This window comes from Spea bombifrons, chromosome 8, assembly GCF_027358695.1.
Source record: "Spea bombifrons isolate aSpeBom1 chromosome 8, aSpeBom1.2.pri, whole genome shotgun sequence".
NCBI lineage: Eukaryota > Metazoa > Chordata > Amphibia > Anura > Pelobatidae > Spea > Spea bombifrons.
The window spans coordinates 29531769-29550957 of NC_071094.1; the positions used below are offsets into that span (position 1 = coordinate 29531769).

General features: G+C 38.9%; 2 protein-coding genes across 2 annotated transcripts in view; both read right to left on the minus strand.

The window, feature by feature from the left end:
* PGK1 (phosphoglycerate kinase 1) overlaps positions 1 to 19189 on the minus strand; it is a 123359-nt gene that overhangs the window by 67492 nt on the left and 36678 nt on the right. The gene's annotated exons all lie outside the window — the stretch shown is intronic.
* Positions 12075 to 13450, minus strand: LOC128503705 (putative defense protein 3). The gene is made up of 4 exons (XM_053473885.1): positions 13236 to 13450; positions 13032 to 13144; positions 12417 to 12532; positions 12075 to 12223 (listed from the first exon to the last, which is right to left on the minus strand). The coding sequence occupies exons 1-4, from the start codon at positions 13432 to 13434 to the stop codon at positions 12136 to 12138; spliced, it is 516 nt and encodes a 171-aa protein (XP_053329860.1). The 5' UTR covers positions 13435 to 13450; the 3' UTR covers positions 12075 to 12135.

The window sequence follows — 19189 nt, forward strand, 5'->3', positions numbered from 1 at the left end:
GAGGCTGTTCCACCGTCCTCTCGGTAAAGCAAAAAAAAAAAAAACCCTATAACCCTATACTAGACAGGGTGTGATGCCCAATATTTATACCTTAGATAGGTGTTTCTTGTATGATATTCGCTGGGTATGCGCTAAATTCTTGCTTTGTTCTATACTAGATGCATGGTTAAAATATTATTTGCATTTCTCTTCCAATCTCATGCTCTATTGCTCTGACGTGTCTGATACGCTAGATCTATCAGTGATTTTTATTAATACCACTTATCTGCTGCTTTGTGTCGTAATTCATGAGAAATAGCAGAAACACATACAAGATTTCCCAGGCTTGGAGTTATGGGACTTTCACTTGCCGTACGTCACCGTTTGTATTGGGTTGCAAGGAGCAGTGTTTGAACACGACAGTAACCATGGAGATAAGATAGCCAGCCAATGGCTGCACTTGTACAAAGCCTCCTTTATCTGCAGTGGTGAGTTATTGGAAGGCCGGTCTGCTGCATAGATATTCTGCCCACAAAATAAACTACAATAATATTATTATTATTATTTTTAATTATTGTTTTTTACCAACTATATACGCGGCTCTTCTTGCAATACGTATATTCAAAGGGTCGGACAAAACTAGAACTGACATTCAAACCAATACATTTGGTAAAGGGGGCTCTACCCGGGAGCTTACAATCTATGTGTTAATTATAAAATGCCATAAGTCTAAGTAACATATTTTTACACACTGGGTATTAATACAGGAACGATGTATTTAAAAAGCTGGGAATGTCAGTGTCAATATAATAAAACACTCTGATTTAATACAGTAGCACTGCTGGTGTTGCGCACCAACTCCCGGGAATCGTGGCCGCTGTAGATTGCAGCATATACCATATCGTATCTACTCTGTTGATGCCCACTTTCCCCTTTGTTTTCTTGGTGCTTGGCATTGCTGGGGTAAATACACCAAAGCAGTATGCTGCAATAAATTCTCGCTACAAACAATGTCGACACTTAGCAACCCAATTAGCTAAACACTAAATAGAATGAAAATGCCCCCTGGTATGTGGATGATAAATCAGTGGCAGATACAGAAGACCCTCTGCGTCACTTACATCAACCGCCTTTACCAGATATAGAAGTGTCACAAGTAGTCAGTGGGCAACTGCACACTTAAGTATCACATTGGGCACTCGAGCATCTTTAACGGCGAGCAGGAGGCGAAATTGGGCAACATCCCACCATGAATTTGCCTGGTGCGTTTAACATCCAGTCCAGGTAAAATCTCAGCTTCCTCAGGAGAAATTCAAATGATGTCTTTGTTCCTTACAGGTTCGTTTATATGGGTCTCCAGGCGCCATTCCTTCTGCGATGACGTAGGCCTATCTGGGAACGCATTGCCCCAGCCTGGTACACCATGCCCCTATGAAGACACCAAGGTCTTATTGATGAGCTGTATCCAAAGCTAAGTTTGTGAGTGCAATTCACATATTATTTATTTCGCTTTGGATCTGAATTTATTACACTATTTTGTATTTTTATTTTATTTTTTCCACATGTTCATGCGCCCCTCTCTTGCCATATTGCTAACACACAACCCCTTACATGTTCATGCTCGTACATACAAACATTTTCTCATACAGATTCATGTTAACACACAGATATACATACACATTCATGCTTACATACACGTATGCATAGACATTCATGCCCGCATATATAAAAACATACATATCCCTGCCTGTCCTTACTTCTTACCCCCCCCTGCAGGTTTCGCTCTGCTGGTCCCATACCATTTAAATAAGCAAAGACACTTCTACATCATGTGTGTGCACCAGTGTCCTAAATGAATGAAGCAGCACATTCTACAGTAGTGGACTTGTGAGATTTAACCCCGTGTGTACTGTGAGTATTAGAATGTGTCTAGCTTCTAGTGATGAGAAATTCCATATAATCCTCCAAAAATTACGATTATAATATAACCCTTTAAAAGCATCTTATAACATATATCGTACATTATCAAAATAATTCTCAAAAATTGGCTAATAGAGCCAGTGTAGTATAACATTCAAAAAGGGGGAAAAAATAATAAAAGAAAAAAAAAAGGTGTGTTGTGTGTGTTAGATGTGTATTGTGTGTATATTTTATGTGTATCATATTTCATGTTAATGTAAAACATTATCATTCAAATTTATCAAATCTAACATTTGTTTACATTACGGAAAAAAGAAAAGACAAAAAAAAGGGGGTAAATTAACCCCGAGTGTACTGTGAGTATTAGAATGTGTCTAGCGTCTAGTGGTGAGAAACTTCATTTAATCCTCAAAAAACTACCATTATAATATGACCCTTTAAAAACATTTTATAACATATATCGTATATTATCAAAATAATTCTCAAAAATTGGCTAATAGAGCCAGTGTAATATAACGTTCAAAAAGGGAGAGAAAAAAAAAAAATGAATTTCTTGTAGCTTTATTAAAGTTAAGTTCGGCTATCACATAATTCTATTTCCATCTTCTTTCTCATTGAGGAGGATTCTCATTCAGCCATTTTCTGGCATCTTCAACTGAGGGCAAAATAGCCACTTGTTTGCCAGTTCTTATTATCAATTTGACTGGCAATCCCCATATATAATTTATGTTCCTGTCCCGCAAGATCTTAGTTATATCTTTAAATCCTCTTCTCTTCTGTCTAGTATCGGATGAAAGATCTTGAAAAAAAGGAGATGTTGAAGCTTATCTATTTTGGGTGTATACACACTTGAAGCCCTCAGGATTCTCTGTCGCATATGAAAGGTAGAAAAACGGATAATAATATCTCTTGGTTTTGCGTCCATGATAGATTTAGGCTTAACTGTTCTATAAACATTTTCAATTATGTCTTCTTTTTCTACATCAGGGATACCCATATCCCTAAAAAGATCCTTCAGGAACGATCTCATGGCGTCTAGTTTTATTTCTTCAGATATGCCTCTCTTAGATTTTTCCTCCATGATCTATCTTCAAAATCTATTATTTTTTGCTCTAGTATCCGTATTTTACGTTCTTTCAGGATACAGTCCTCTTTTATAGATTTTATCTCAAATTCTAGATATTCGTATTTTTGCTCGTTTAGCTTAAGGCTTTCCTCCATTTTTCTAAATTCAGTTTTCCATTCATTGTGTATTTTTATTAATTCCTCTTTGAATTGATTAAGCTGCTTTTCCATACATTGTTGAAGGTAGTCTTTAGTAATCTGTTGTGTTAACTGAGGGCTAGGACTTATGGATTGTCTTCCTGATTCATCTATAGTTACATCTGAAAGATGTAAAGATTCCTCCATTATTTTTGGGCCCTGAGGAGAAAATAGTGTGGAAATCTTTTTTTCTTTCTTTTGATCCGGTTCACGCTTTTCCCTTTTCTTATATTTGTTTCTTCCCTTCTGGAAGCCATAATGATTATTAAAGCAAAAAGATTATTATGATATGCCATTTTCTCTCATGTAGACTTTGGTCTTGGCTTAAATTCGGGATAGCTTTATCCACATGATTAAAGTCCCTCACTGTTTTAGCTTTAACCACTTCTGCTGGGAGGCTGTTCCACCGTCCTCTCGGTAAAGCAAAAAAAAAAAAACCCTATAACCCTATACTAGACAGGGTGTGATGCCCAATATTTATACCTTAGATAGGTGTTTCTTGTATGATATTCGCTGGGTATGCGCTAAATTCTTGCTTTGTTCTATACTAGATGCATGGTTAAAATATTATTTGCATTTCTCTTCCAATCTCATGCTCTATTGCTCTGACGTGTCTGATACGCTAGATCTATCAGTGATTTTTATTAATACCACTTATCTGCTGCTTTGTGTCGTAATTCATGAGAAATAGCAGAAACACATACAAGATTTCCCAGGCTTGGAGTTATGGGACTTTCACTTGCCGTACGTCACCGTTTGTATTGGGTTGCAAGGAGCAGTGTTTGAACACGACAGTAACCATGGAGATAAGATAGCCAGCCAATGGCTGCACTTGTACAAAGCCTCCTTTATCTGCAGTGGTGAGTTATTGGAAGGCCGGTCTGCTGCATAGATATTCTGCCCACAAAATAAACTACAATAATATTATTATTATTATTTTTAATTATTGTTTTTTACCAACTATATACGCGGCTCTTCTTGCAATACGTATATTCAAAGGGTCGGACAAAACTAGAACTGACATTCAAACCAATACATTTGGTAAAGGGGGCTCTACCCGGGAGCTTACAATCTATGTGTTAATTATAAAATGCCATAAGTCTAAGTAACATATTTTTACACACTGGGTATTAATACAGGAACGATGTATTTAAAAAGCTGGGAATGTCAGTGTCAATATAATAAAACACTCTGATTTAATACAGTAGCACTGCTGGTGTTGCGCACCAACTCCCGGGAATCGTGGCCGCTGTAGATTGCAGCATATACCATATCGTATCTACTCTGTTGATGCCCACTTTCCCCTTTGTTTTCTTGGTGCTTGGCATTGCTGGGGTAAATACACCAAAGCAGTATGCTGCAATAAATTCTCGCTACAAACAATGTCGACACTTAGCAACCCAATTAGCTAAACACTAAATAGAATGAAAATGCCCCCTGGTATGTGGATGATAAATCAGTGGCAGATACAGAAGACCCTCTGCGTCACTTACATCAACCGCCTTTACCAGATATAGAAGTGTCACAAGTAGTCAGTGGGCAACTGCACACTTAAGTATCACATTGGGCACTCGAGCATCTTTAACGGCGAGCAGGAGGCGAAATTGGGCAACATCCCACCATGAATTTGCCTGGTGCGTTTAACATCCAGTCCAGGTAAAATCTCAGCTTCCTCAGGAGAAATTCAAATGATGTCTTTGTTCCTTACAGGTTCGTTTATATGGGTCTCCAGGCGCCATTCCTTCTGCGATGACGTAGGCCTATCTGGGAACGCATTGCCCCAGCCTGGTACACCATGCCCCTATGAAGACACCAAGGTCTTATTGATGAGCTGTATCCAAAGCTAAGTTTGTGAGTGCAAATCACATATTATTTATTTCGCTTTGGATCTGAATTTATTACACTATTTTGTATTTTTATTTTATTTTTTCCACATGTTCATGCGCCCCTCTCTTGCCATATTGCTAACACACAACCCCTTACATGTTCATGCTCGTACATACAAACATTTTCTCATACAGATTCATGTTAACACACAGATATACATACACATTCATGCTTACATACACGTATGCATAGACATTCATGCCCGCATATATAAAAACATACATATCCCTGCCTGTCCTTACTTCTTACCCCCCCCTGCAGGTTTCGCTCTGCTGGTCCCATACCATTTAAATAAGCAAAGACACTTCTACATCATGTGTGTGCACCAGTGTCCTAAATGAATGAAGCAGCACATTCTACAGTAGTGGACTTGTGAGATTTAACCCCGTGTGTACTGTGAGTATTAGAATGTGTCTAGCTTCTAGTGATGAGAAATTCCATATAATCCTCCAAAAATTACGATTATAATATAACCCTTTAAAAGCATCTTATAACATATATCGTACATTATCAAAATAATTCTCAAAAATTGGCTAATAGAGCCAGTGTAGTATATCATTCAAAAAGGGGGAAAAAATAATAAAATAAAAAAAAGAAAAAAAAAAGGTGTGTTGTGTGTGTTAGATGTGTATTGTGTGTATATTTTATGTGTATCATATTTCATGTTAATGTAAAACATTATCATTCAAATTTATCAAATCTAACATTTGTTTACATTACGGAAAAAAGAAAAGACAAAAAAAAGGGGGTAAATTAACCCCGAGTGTACTGTGAGTATTAGAATGTGTCTAGCGTCTAGTGGTGAGAAACTTCATTTAATCCTCAAAAAACTACCATTATAATATGACCCTTTAAAAACATTTTATAACATATATCGTATATTATCAAAATAATTCTCAAAAATTGGCTAATAGAGCCAGTGTAATATAACGTTCAAAAAGGGAGAGAAAAAAAAAAAATGAATTTCTTGTAGCTTTATTAAAGTTAAGTTCGGCTATCACATAATTCTATTTCCATCTTCTTTCTCATTGAGGAGGATTCTCATTCAGCCATTTTCTGGCATCTTCAACTGAGGGCAAAATAGCCACTTGTTTGCCAGTTCTTATTATCAATTTGACTGGCAATCCCCATATATAATTTATGTTCCTGTCCCGCAAGATCTTAGTTATATCTTTAAATCCTCTTCTCTTCTGTCTAGTATCGGATGAAAGATCTTGAAAAAAAGGAGATGTTGAAGCTTATCTATTTTGGGTGTATACACACTTGAAGCCCTCAGGATTCTCTGTCGCATATGAAAGGTAGAAAAACGGATAATAATATCTCTTGGTTTTGCGTCCATGATAGATTTAGGCTTAACTGTTCTATAAACATTTTCAATTATGTCTTCTTTTTCTACATCAGGGATACCCATATCCCTAAAAAGATCCTTCAGGAACGATCTCATGGCGTCTAGTTTTATTTCTTCAGATATGCCTCTCTTAGATTTTTCCTCCATGATCTATCTTCAAAATCTATTATTTTTTGCTCTAGTATCCGTATTTTACTTTCTTTCAGGATACAGTCCTCTTTTATAGATTTTATCTCAAATTCTAGATATTCGTATTTTTGCTCGTTTAGCTTAAGGCTTTCCTCCATTTTTCTAAATTCAGTTTTCCATTCATTGTGTATTTTTATTAATTCCTCTTTGAATTGATTAAGCTGCTTTTCCATACATTGTTGAAGGTAGTCTTTAGTAATCTGTTGTGTTAACTGAGGGCTAGGACTTATGGATTGTCTTCCTGATTCATCTATAGTTACATCTGAAAGATGTAAAGATTCCTCCATTATTTTTGGGCCCTGAGGAGAAAATAGTGTGGAAATCTTTTTTTCTTTCTTTTGATCCGGTTCACGCTTTTCCCTTTTCTTATATTTGTTTCTTCCCTTCTGGAAGCCATAATGATTATTAAAGCAAAAGGATTATTATAATATGCCATTTTCTCTCATGTAGACTTTGGTCTTGGCTTAAATTCGGGATAGCTTTATCCACATGATTAAAGTCCCTCACTGTTTTAGCTTTAACCACTTCTGCTGGGAGCCTGTTCCACCGTCCTCTCGGTAAAGCAAAAAAAAAAACCCTATAACCCTATACTAGACAGGGTGTGATGCCCAATATTTATACCTTAGATAGGTGTTTCTTGTATGATATTCACTGGGTATGCGCTAAATTCTTGCTTTGTTCTATACTAGATGCATGGTTAAAATATTATTTGCATTTCTCTTCCAATCTCATGCTCTATTGCTCTGACGTGTCTGATACGCTAGATCTATCAGTGATTTTTATTAATACCACTTATCTGCTGCTTTGTGTCGTAATTCATGAGAAATAGCAGAAACACATACAAGATTTCCCAGGCTTGGAGTTGTGGGACTTTCACTTGCCGTACGTCACCGTTTGTATTGGGTTGCAAGGAGCAGTGTTTGAACACGACAGTAACCATGGAGATAAGATAGCCAGCCAATGGCTGCACTTGTACAAAGCCTCCTTTATCTGCAGTGGTGAGTTATTGGAAGGCCGGTCTGCTGCATAGATATTCTGCCCACAAAATAAACTACAATAATATTATTATTATTATTTTTAATTATTGTTTTTTACCAACTATATACGCGGCTCTTCTTGCAATACGTATATTCAAAGGGTCGGACAAAACTAGAACTGACATTCAAACCAATACATTTGGTAAAGGGGGCTCTACCCGGGAGCTTACAATCTATGTGTTAATTATAAAATGCCATAAGTCTAAGTAACATATTTTTACACACTGGGTATTAATACAGGAACGATGTATTTAAAAAGCTGGGAATGTCAACGTCAATATAATAAAACACTCTGATTTAACCCCTTAAGGACCGGGCTCATTTTTCGTTTTCTACCCTGTGGGACCGAGGCTGTTTTGACACTTTTGTGGTGCTTGTGTTCAGGTGTAATTTTCTCCTCACCCATTTAGTGTACCCACATAAGTTATATATTGTTTTTTTCAGGACAAGATGGGCTTTCTTCAGATACCATTATTTTGATCGTATCATCTTATTTACTATAAAAAAAATAAAAAAAACATGGTGAAAAATTGAAAAAAAAGACATTTTATGACTTTTATTTGAAAAATCTTTTACTCACCTAAAAAAGCAAGTAAAAAAACTAGCTAAATAGATTCTACTACTTGTCCTGAGTTTAGAGATACCCAATGTTTTTATGTTTTTTTGCTGTTTTTTGTACGTTATAGGGCAATAAGTACAAGCAGCGTTTTATGATTTCCAAATCTTTTTTAACAAATCTGGACAGTCTGCCTACATCTCCTCTTTGGAACATCTTTGAAGCCGGTTAACTCAATTTAACCCATTCAAACCATATATTTTTGAAAACTAGACACCCCAGGGTATTCCAAATGCTGTTATTTTAACCCTTTCCATGCACCAATTATACAACTACACTTTGTCAAACTTTGTAATAGTATTTTTTTTTATTTTTTTTCCACACAAATTGTACTTTAGTTATAGATATACAGGTTCTGGTATATGTCACTGTCAAACAACACCCCAATATGTGTTCAGCAACATCTCCTGAGTACAGCGATACCCCACATGCATGGGTTTGTCAGATTGTTTGGCTGGTAAAAGGCTACTTTTGGGGCATGCGTAGTTCAGGTGGTCATTTGGTCATTGTGCCTCCCTCTCCTCTTTGGAATATCTTTGAAGCCGGTTAACTCAATTTAACCCATTCAAACCATATATTTTTGAAAACTAGACACCCCAGGGTATTCCAAATGCTGTTATTTTAACCCTTTCCATGCACCAATTATAGAACTAAACTTTGTAATAGTAATTTTTTTTATTTTTTTTCACACAAATTGTACTTTAGTTATAGATATACAGGTTCTGGTATATGCCACTGTCAAACACCCCCCCAATGTGTGTTCAGGAGCATCTCCTGAGTGCAGTGATACCCGACATGCATGGGTTTGTCGGGTTGTTTCAGATTTAAAATGCCACATTTGGGAAGTGCGCTTTTTTTCTCCATTTTGGTCAGTCTGTACCTATGCCCTATCTTTGAGCTAGGCCACTCCAATTTACCCCATCAGCCATTTTTTTTTATATATTAGACACCCCTTGGGTATTTGAAGTGCTTTTATTTTAACTCTTTGTTGAGATTTTTGAGAAATTTTAGCACTTGCTCAAAATAATAAACTTTATTTTTTATTTTATTTTTTTAATACTTTTTTTATATTTTTTTTTTACACATTTTGCTGGTACTGGATGGTTCATCTAGTGACATCACTGCATAATTATTTTTAAATGTTAGCAAATTTTTTTTTATTTTTTTTTCCATTTTTTATTTTTTTTTTTACTATTTTACTAATCACATAGTGATTAGAAAGCTGGGCTCCATTGACTTGCATGGTTGAATGCAGTACCTGTATTCAACCAGCAAGTGGAGCCAGTTCTCTAGAGGGTCTGGAGACCCTCTAGCGAACTTTTTCGTCTCTATTGTTTTATTTCCCGGGCCGCCGCCATCTTGGTTGATGGCGAAGATCACCGGCAGCGGCGGCTGTGACCGCTCTCCGGAGCGGTCACAGCCCACCTAAAGGTAAGTGTTTGGTGTCGCTGGATGCCTCCTGATCGAGGCATTCCAGCGACACCATTTAAGTTTAGGAGGCGATCGTTGATCGCCTCCTAAACGCTTTTAAAACGGGCGTCCGCCGCCATACAATGTATGGCGGCTGTTGACGCCCCGGGGAGGGGCCAGACATGGCCCCCGATGCCGATCTCGGCCTTGCTGAATGCCTCGACATCGAGGCATTGCAGCAAGGCCGTTTAAGCGAAGAAAGTGATCCTTGATCACTTTCTAAGCTTATTTAATTTTTTGACGGTTCAGGACCGTCAAAGGTCATTTAGTGACCTTCTTGTTATGACGGTCCTGAACCGGCAAAGGTCGCGAAGGGGTTAATACAGTAGCACTGCTGGTGTTGAGCACCAACTCCCGGGAATCGTGGCCGCTGTAGATTGCAGCATATACCATATCGTATCTACTCTGTTGATGCCCACTTTCCCCTTTGTTTTCTTGGTGCTTGGCATTGCTGGGGTAAATACACCAAAGCAGTATGCTGCAATAAATTCTCGCTACAAACAATGTCGACACTTAGCAACCCAATTAGCTAAACACTAAATAGAATGAAAATGCCCCCTGGTATGTGGATGATAAATCAGTGGCAGATACAGAAGACCCTCTGCGTCACTTACATCAACCGCCTTTACCAGATATAGAAGTGTCACAAGTAGCCAGTGGGCAACTGCACACTTAAGTATCACATTGGGCACTCGAGCATCTTTAACGGCGAGCAGGAGGCGAAATTGGGCAACATCCCACCATGAATTTGCCTGGTGCGTTTAACATCCAGTCCAGGTAAAATCTCAGCTTCCTCAGGAGAAATTCAAATGATGTCTGTGTTCCTTACAGGTTCGTTTATATGGGTCTCCAGGCGCCATTCCTTCTGCGATGACGTAGGCCTAGAAGGACGGCGCCTGGAGACCCATATAAACGAACCTGTAAGGAACACAGACATCATTTGAATTTCTCCTGAGGAAGCTGAGATTTTACCCGGCGAAACACGTTGAGATACTCATAGAATTTTATTTACGGACATACGGACATACAGACTCTTCACGGACATTTCCTTTACCTGTTGCAGTCTCAGAGGAGACTTTTACCTACCGTTTTATGCATAACCTGGTTGTTATGCCAACCTGCTTGTAAGTTGCTCTGATTCATTTATTAAAAGTATTGTTAGAACTTACTGCACCAGTTTTGTGGTTTTCACTTGTATTACAGACCCTATGAAGACACCAAGGTCTTATTGATGAGCTGTATCCAAAGCTAAGTTTGTGAGTGCAATTCACATATTATTTATTTCGCTTTGGATCTGAATTTATTACTATTTTGTATTTTTATTTTATTTTTTCCACATGTTCATGCGCCCCTCTCTTGCCATATTGCTAACACACAACCCCTTACATACAAACATTTTCTCATACAGATTCATGTTAACACACAGATATACATACACATTCTTGCTCCAGCAGAATTTTCTGGAAACTTAAAACACATTAAACATTTGTGAGATACTGGCATTGACCATTACCATGTACCTGAGAATGGAAGGGTTTAACCCCAGTTTTCTGAGACCATACACAGGTTTACAGGGTGATACATGACACTTTGCTGTGACTGCATCATTAAAAGTACTATTGCATTTAGACAAAACATCAATGAAATGCTCGAGTATGCTATGGAAATGAACCTTAGCAGTGCTGTCGTAAGCACTTTAATGCATTAGATAGCAGATATTTATTTTAGGTAGGAGAAATCGCTCAATCATATTAGTTATATCACCTCCATGGATAAAAGCACTAATCTAAGCATTTATTATTTCGCGCTGGACTCTGTAATCTCTGGTAAATCACACACTTTGTACATATGTACATATAGCAGTGTTACATGTATGTCGGCTCTTGACCCAGAGACATGTCAGTCAGGTTAGACTGTTGTCTCGGCGGGTGCCGTGAATGTCTTCTTGCATGTGTAGTGTTTCTCTATGGAAGGTTCCCGGTACGTTCATGCGCCCCTCTCTTGCCATATTGCTAACACACAACCCCTTACATGTTCATGCTCGTACATACAAACATTTTCTCATACAGATTCATGTTAACACACAGATATACATACACATTCATGCTTACATACACGTATGCATAGACATTCATGCCCGCATATATAAAAACATACATATCCCTGCCTGTCCTTACTTCTTACTCCCCCCCTGCAGGTTTCGCTCTGCTGGTCCCATACCATTTAAATAAGCAAAGACACTTCTACATCATGTGTGTGCACCAGTGTCCTAAATGAATGAAGCAGCACATTCTACAGTAGTGGACTTGTGAGGGTTTTTTTTAGTGTTTTTAGTGTTTTTTTGTGAATAAATCTAAACATTACTGGATCATTTTGCTAAAATGTAGACGATAACGTGGAATATCATGTTACAAAGTGCATGCTAGCTATTTTCTAGGATTAAATTTACCTTTCCAAATAGCCGCAGATTTTACTCCAAGCCAGTACACATCATGTGACTCTGCTACCGTTGCTCTTTAAGAAAGCAAAAAGACAACATTTAAAAATAATCACCTTTTGTAAATTAGCTTTTTTTGTTTTTCTATACTATGCTTATAATAGTGCAAAGTGTCCCTTGACACAAGTGACCAGGAAAGAGTCCTGTTTGTATGTTTTATAGAGAATTAGGAATATGTTGTAAATGGTATAAAGGTTGATCCACACTTACATGAAGAAAATAATTGGTGGACAATCCTCTTCTGGCGGCATCCACGTATAGGTTGTTGACTGTGTTTTTAAATTGGTGTTGGAGTGAGTAATTGCTCCCGCAGAATTTTCTGGACACTTAAAACACATTAAACATTTGTGAGATACTGGCATTGACCATTACCATGTACCTGAGAATGGAAGGGTTTAACCCCAGTTTTCTGAGACCATACACAGGTTTACAGGGTGATACATGACACTTTGCTGTGACTGCATCATTAAAAGTACTATTGCATTTAGACAAAACATCAATGAAATGCTCGAGTATGCTATGGAAATGAACCTTAGCAGTGCTGTCGTAAGCACTTTAATGCATTTGATAGCAGATATTTATTTTAGGTAGGAGAAATCGAACCATCAATCATATTAGTTATATCTCCTCCATGGATAAAAGCACTAATCTAAGCATTTATTATTTCGCGCTGGACTCTGTAATCTCTGGTAAATCACACACTTTGTACACTTGCCTTAATTACAAATGAAAATTTTGTTAGAAACCTACTTTCCCAGGTGTAGAATACAGCTCCTTACATACTGTCAGCCCAAATACCCAACATCTGAAAATATTCTGATTTACCTGCAAAATCTTGGTGTCATTTGGTGGGAAGACCCATTTGCCAATGAGCATTGTCTTATCGTATGTACGACTCTCCAAAAGGAGACCTCTGTATCCAGGACCCAATATCTGGACTTTAAAAGGCAAACATACATTAAAAATGTATCATAAACAGGAAAATCTATTGCAAGTTATTATATTGCTGACTATCATGCACATAAATACCTCTAATAGGTTTTCCATTTTTATATGAAGTGGAGCTTATCTTGAATATATATGGAGCAGGATTTGGCTGTGGAAAGATTCCTTGATGACCTGGAATCATTGTCTGGCAAACCGATATTGGTGCTCCATTTGGGTATTGAGAAGACATCTTGACGAGCGTTATCAAAATCAATATTTTAGAGAGTACAAACAGAATCATCTTTGGGATATGTACGCTCCTTGACACTCAGGCAGCGAGAGACTGCTGTCATTACAGTTTATGAATCGATCTTTAACCATCAAGATAGATTCAAAGGGGAGGATACTTGTTCCGTAAGACATAATATTCTGTAAAATCACTGTTTGCATGAAATCAAGATATTTTAAAGCCACCCTTCTGTTTTCTTCAACGTTTAGTTTATTAATTTATGCTTATAACACAGGGTTATCTATAACACAAGGGGAAAATGGTAGCTGCCCCAGGCAAAGGATGGAGATATGTGCCTACACAAGCTGTCCCCAGGGCTGCATGTTTAAAACGGCTCTGAATATAGCCTTTGGAACAAAAAATGACAATGGAATACATAAGAATTTCACCCAACAATCTAGAAGAAGTGTCCTTGGCTTGCCCTTGGCTTGCCCGCGGGCCCGTGACCATTCCAGTTGTCATGTATTAAACACATACTCACTGAGTATGAAATGTTACTTTATTAATAAATTATTTAAGTGTATTACAAATCAAAGTATTCACTGGGTGTTAACACTGAAGTCATGGGATGTTCTTCAACAGTCTTTGGTGACGCATATTAATGCACAGTGTAGAAAAAATGATTAGTGGAAATAATCAGTCACTGAAAAATGCATGGTAACTGTCACAAGATAAACACATGCTGGGTCACGGATATCATTGTAAGGCCTAATTGTTTGAAACTTGGTGCACTGTGGCCAAGCAGAAGACAAGGCCAAACGGGCCCTGGACTGGATGTTAAACGCACCAGGCAAATTCATGGTGGGATGTTGCCCAATTTCGCCTCCTGCTCGCCGTTAAAGATGCTCGAGTGCCCAATGTGATACTTAAGTGTGCAGTTGCCCACTGGCTACTTGTGACACATCTATATCTGGTAAAGGCGGTTGATGTAAGTGACGCAGAGGGTCTTCTGTATCTGCCACTGATTTATCATCCACATACCAGGGGGCATTTTCATTCTATTTAGTGTTTAGGGAATTGGGTTGCTAAGTGTCGGTTTTGAACTGGAAAAACGACTAATTGGACATTGTTTGTAGCGAGAATTTATTGCAGCATACTGCTTTGGTGTATTTACCCCAGCAATGCCAAGCACCAAGAAAACAAAGGGGAAAGTGGGCATTAACAGAGTAGATACGATATGGTATATGCTGCAATCTACAGCGGCCACGATTCCCGGGAGTTGGTGCTCAACACCAGCAGTGCTACTGTATTAAATCAGAGTGTTTTATTATATTGACATTTACATTCCCAGCTTTTTAAATACATCGTTCCTGTATTAATACCCAGTGTGTAAAAATATGTTATTTAGACTTATGGCATTTTATAATTAACACATAGATTGTAAGCTCCCGGGTAGAGCCCCCTTTACCTAATGTATTGGTTTGAATGTCAGTTCTAGTTTTGTCAGACCCTTTGAATATACGTATTGCAAGAAGAACCGCGTATATAGTTGGTAAAAAATAATAATTAAAAATAATAATAATAATATTATTGTTTATTTTGTGGGCAGAATATCTATGCAGCAGACCGGCCTTCCAATAACTCACCACTGCAGATAAAGGAGGCTTTGTACAAGTGCAGCCATTGGCTGGCTATCTTATCTCCATGGTTACTGTCGTGTTCAAACACTGCTCCTTGCAACTTAATACAAACGGTGACGTACGGCAAGTGAAAGTCCCACAACTCCAAGCCTGGGAAATCTGGTATGTGTTTCTGTTATTTCTCATGAATTATGACACAAAGCAGCAGATGAGTGGTATTAATAAAAATCACTGATAGATCTAGCATATCAGACACGTCAGAGCAATAGAACATGAGATTGGAAGAGAAATGCAAATAATATTTTAACCATGCATCTAGTATAGAACAAAGAAAGAATTTAGCGCATACCCAGCGAATATCATACAAGAAACACCTATCTAAGGTAAAAATATTGGGCATCACACCAGTGGCGTCGGCAGGGGGGGGCCAGAGGGGGCCATGGCCCCCCCTACATTATGCTGTGCCCCCCAGTGTGCCCCCCCAATTGAAATGCGATGCCGCTTTGACCCGGCCCACCGCCGGGAGACCGGGACATTTCCCGGTGTGCCGGCAGATTGAGCTGAAATTGCAGCCGATGCGGCTGACAGTTTCAAAGCGGTTTTAAAACCGAAGCGGTTTTAAAACCGCTTCGGTTTTACAGCCGCTTTGAAACTGTCAGCCGCATCGGCTGCAATTTCAGCTCAGACAGTTTCAAAGCGGCTGTAAAACCGCTTCGGTTTTAAAACCGCTTTGAAACTGTCAGCCGCATCGGCTGCAATTTCAGCTCAGACACCGTGATGCTCAAGGGGGCGGGCACTTTCGGAACAGATGCTCTATGACAGGGAGCACGCGGTAGGAGAGCAAGAGCAGCGGTGTTAAGGCGGAAAAACGAAGACTTCAAAAAAGTAATTATTTCATTTTAAAAAAATAGTTGAGGGTCTTCAAATGTCATTTGAAATTAAAAGGAGAACCCCCATTAAATATGTTTGGGTTAAAAATGCCATTATTTAATATTTGTGTTATTTGCTCTGTAAGAGCAAGGAGCAGTGCACTAGAGCAAGTACACCAGATCTCACTGGAGGTGGCACATTAACGGGGGGGGGGGCTGCCTTGGGAAAATAAAATACATAAAGATGGTGGCTGGCAGGCTGGGGACATAATTACACATCAGGGGGGGTTAATACACATTTGTATGGGGGCCATTATAATAACCATTACAAGGGGTTGGTGCATCAATACACAAGGGAGGGGGCAGGCTTGGGGCATCAAATAAATCAATACACAAGGGAGGGGGGCTGGCTGGGGGCATCAAATAAATCAATACACAAGGGTGTATAGCAAAAATGCACAAAGGAGGGTGGCTGGGGGGGCACAAATACACAAGGGGCAATACACACAAACAGAGCAATGTGGAAAGCATTTTTATACTGGTAGTAGTATATACTTAATAATATTAGTAGGTTATCCCATCCTGGTGTGGGGGTCCATGTGGCAGCAGAGCCTGCCCTGGGGTGTGTATTTGGGTGTCAGTGTGGCAGAGCCTGTCCTGATATGAGTTTGGTCATCTGTTTCCTGGCACTTTACTTGCTGTAGAGGGTTAAATAGAACTTTGTAATTTGTATTTTGATTTTGTGGTCACTTCAGAGGACAAAACTTTCTAGGCCTAGAAATCAGTGAGAGGAAAAGTAAAGGTTTTGTGTTATTTACTCTTATTTTAGTCTGAATATATTATTAAAAGGAAACGTAGATGTTGGTTCAGAGTTTGTGAAACTCAGTTCTTGATTTCATTATACAGGACGCTATTCCCCTTTGGTTTCACAGGCCTTCACAGGCTAAGTGCTACTCAGCTTAGTTATATGCAGCTGCATGCATTGTGTTATCTGTAATGAGGTGTTCATTTGTTCATTTGGTGATGCAGTGCTAAAATGGTTGTGATGCATTAATGCATTAATATTGTTAAGAATAATGCTATCACTGTTTTGTTGCGCTGAATAAAACTGGACTTTTTCATCTAAAATTTTTTGCAGTAGCAAATGTTTGATTCCATTATGTCTAATCTTAATTTATTTGGGCCTTTTAACTTTTTTGATTTCTGGGATTTTAATAATGTGATAAAAATGATTTATAGTTGTTTGGATGTCAAATAGTGTGTATAATTCTGTTGATCTGTATCTGCTATGTTTCCATACATTATTTATGTATACCTGCAAATACAGGGTTTTTTTTGTCTAATTCAGTTGCATGTGTTGTTTCCATGTGTTGTTTATTTGATCTATACCTGAACTACAGGGTGTAAGTAAAAGAGCTGTATGGTTTAGTGAATGAGGGGACAAAGGGACTCTGGGGATGATTACAGGAGAGAGGACCTCTCACTGTCACGGTGCAGGACTGACTCTCACTGTCTTCTCCCGATCTGCAGTCAGTGTGGCAAATATATTTTTTTCGGTGTGGTAGCGGAGGGAGTGATTGCATGCAAGGGAGCGCTGAGCAGGACCCAAGGAAATGCTTGGGTAGGGTCCAATTTTTTCACTATAAAATATATTGGCAACAGGGTCTAATGTTTATATATATATTGGCAGCAGGGGTTAATATTTATATATATTGGCAGCAGGGTCTAATATTTATATATTGACAGCAGGGTTTAATATTTATATATATTGGCAGCAGGGGCTAATATTAATATATATCGGAAGCCGGGACTAATAATATATACCGGCAGCAGGGTCTAATATTAATATATATCAGCAGCAGGAGCTAATATTAATATATATCGGAAGCAGGGGGTAATAAGTGCATATTATGTAGTTAAAAATGCACGTCTAACGTGTATATATATATATATATATATAGTGTATATGTACCATTTTATAATTGGCCCCCCTACTTTGGTCCCTGGCCCCCCATGTGCCCCCCCTAAATATGAAAGCTGGAGACGCCACTGCATCACACCATGTCTAGTATAGGGTTATAGGGTTTTTTTTTTTTTGCTTTACCGAGAGGACGGTGGAACAGCCTCCCAGCAGAAGTGGTTAAAGCTAAAACAGTGAGGGACTTTAATCATGTGGATAAAGCTATCCCGAATTTAAGCCAAGACCAAAGTCTACATGAGAGAAAATGGGTGGACTAAATGGGCTGAATGCAATGGCGTGACTACAGGGGTCACAGCGGTGACGTGGCCTGTACCTCTCGGGGGCCCGGTGTGACCGCAATACGTTCCTTCCGAAATGGATCGCACTTTCGGGGCTACACTATGCTCGTGGCGGGCAACACTCGGGGGTGTTCTCAGAGAGGAAGCTCACTTGGGAATCCTAGTTGTATTACCCATCTTTATGACCGGGGTTTTCCAAGCCGCAGCTATGGAACTCTGACCCGGCTACTGCGCGGACTATTCCCAGGGACGCTTCCGACGATGTCACTTATGGTCCCAACGTCGGATCAAGTCGCTTTTTGGAACATAACTACCTCGGAACCTGAGCTCTCTATTGGTACACTGGGATTGACGACGCTCTCTTGGGATCACCCCGAAATAGTGACTCTTTGTCAGGTGGGCATTCCTGGCCATAGAACTGTATGGAGGCGCCGGACTGGTGGTTGATGATTATACTCCTAATCCAGTTATGTTTTGTGTATAAATATCTGCGCTGGCCCCAATACGTTCCTGTTAAAACGTTTGTGGCATGCAGAGTGCCTAAAAAACCCTCAATGCGTGCCTCAGTATATAGTGGTAGGTGTTATGCTGTACAACCGTCAATGTCTGCCTCAGTATATAGTGATAGGTGTTATGCTGTACCACCGTCAATGTCTGCCTCAGTGTATAATGATAACAGTAATGCTGTACCACCTTCAGTGTCTGCGCCAGTATATAACGATAGAAGCTATGGGGGGGGCACATACAGGATCCGCCCCAGGTGCCAAATACTCTAGGTTTGCCCATGCCGCAGATAAAAGATTCACCGAAGACTTAATTTAGAACTCTTGCATTTCCATTATATGTATGTAGTGTAGATACTTGTACACATTGTATAATATTTATTACATTTTACTTTATATGTTTTTAACCCTGTCTATCAGATTTCTGTAACATTACTCTTATTTCAATCTGCATATTTTTATCACAAAGGATTAATCGTAGAAACTTGAATGGTGGTTGGGATCTTCAGAGTGAAACCCAATTTAGTTATAAGAACTGATTTCATTATTCCTGTTG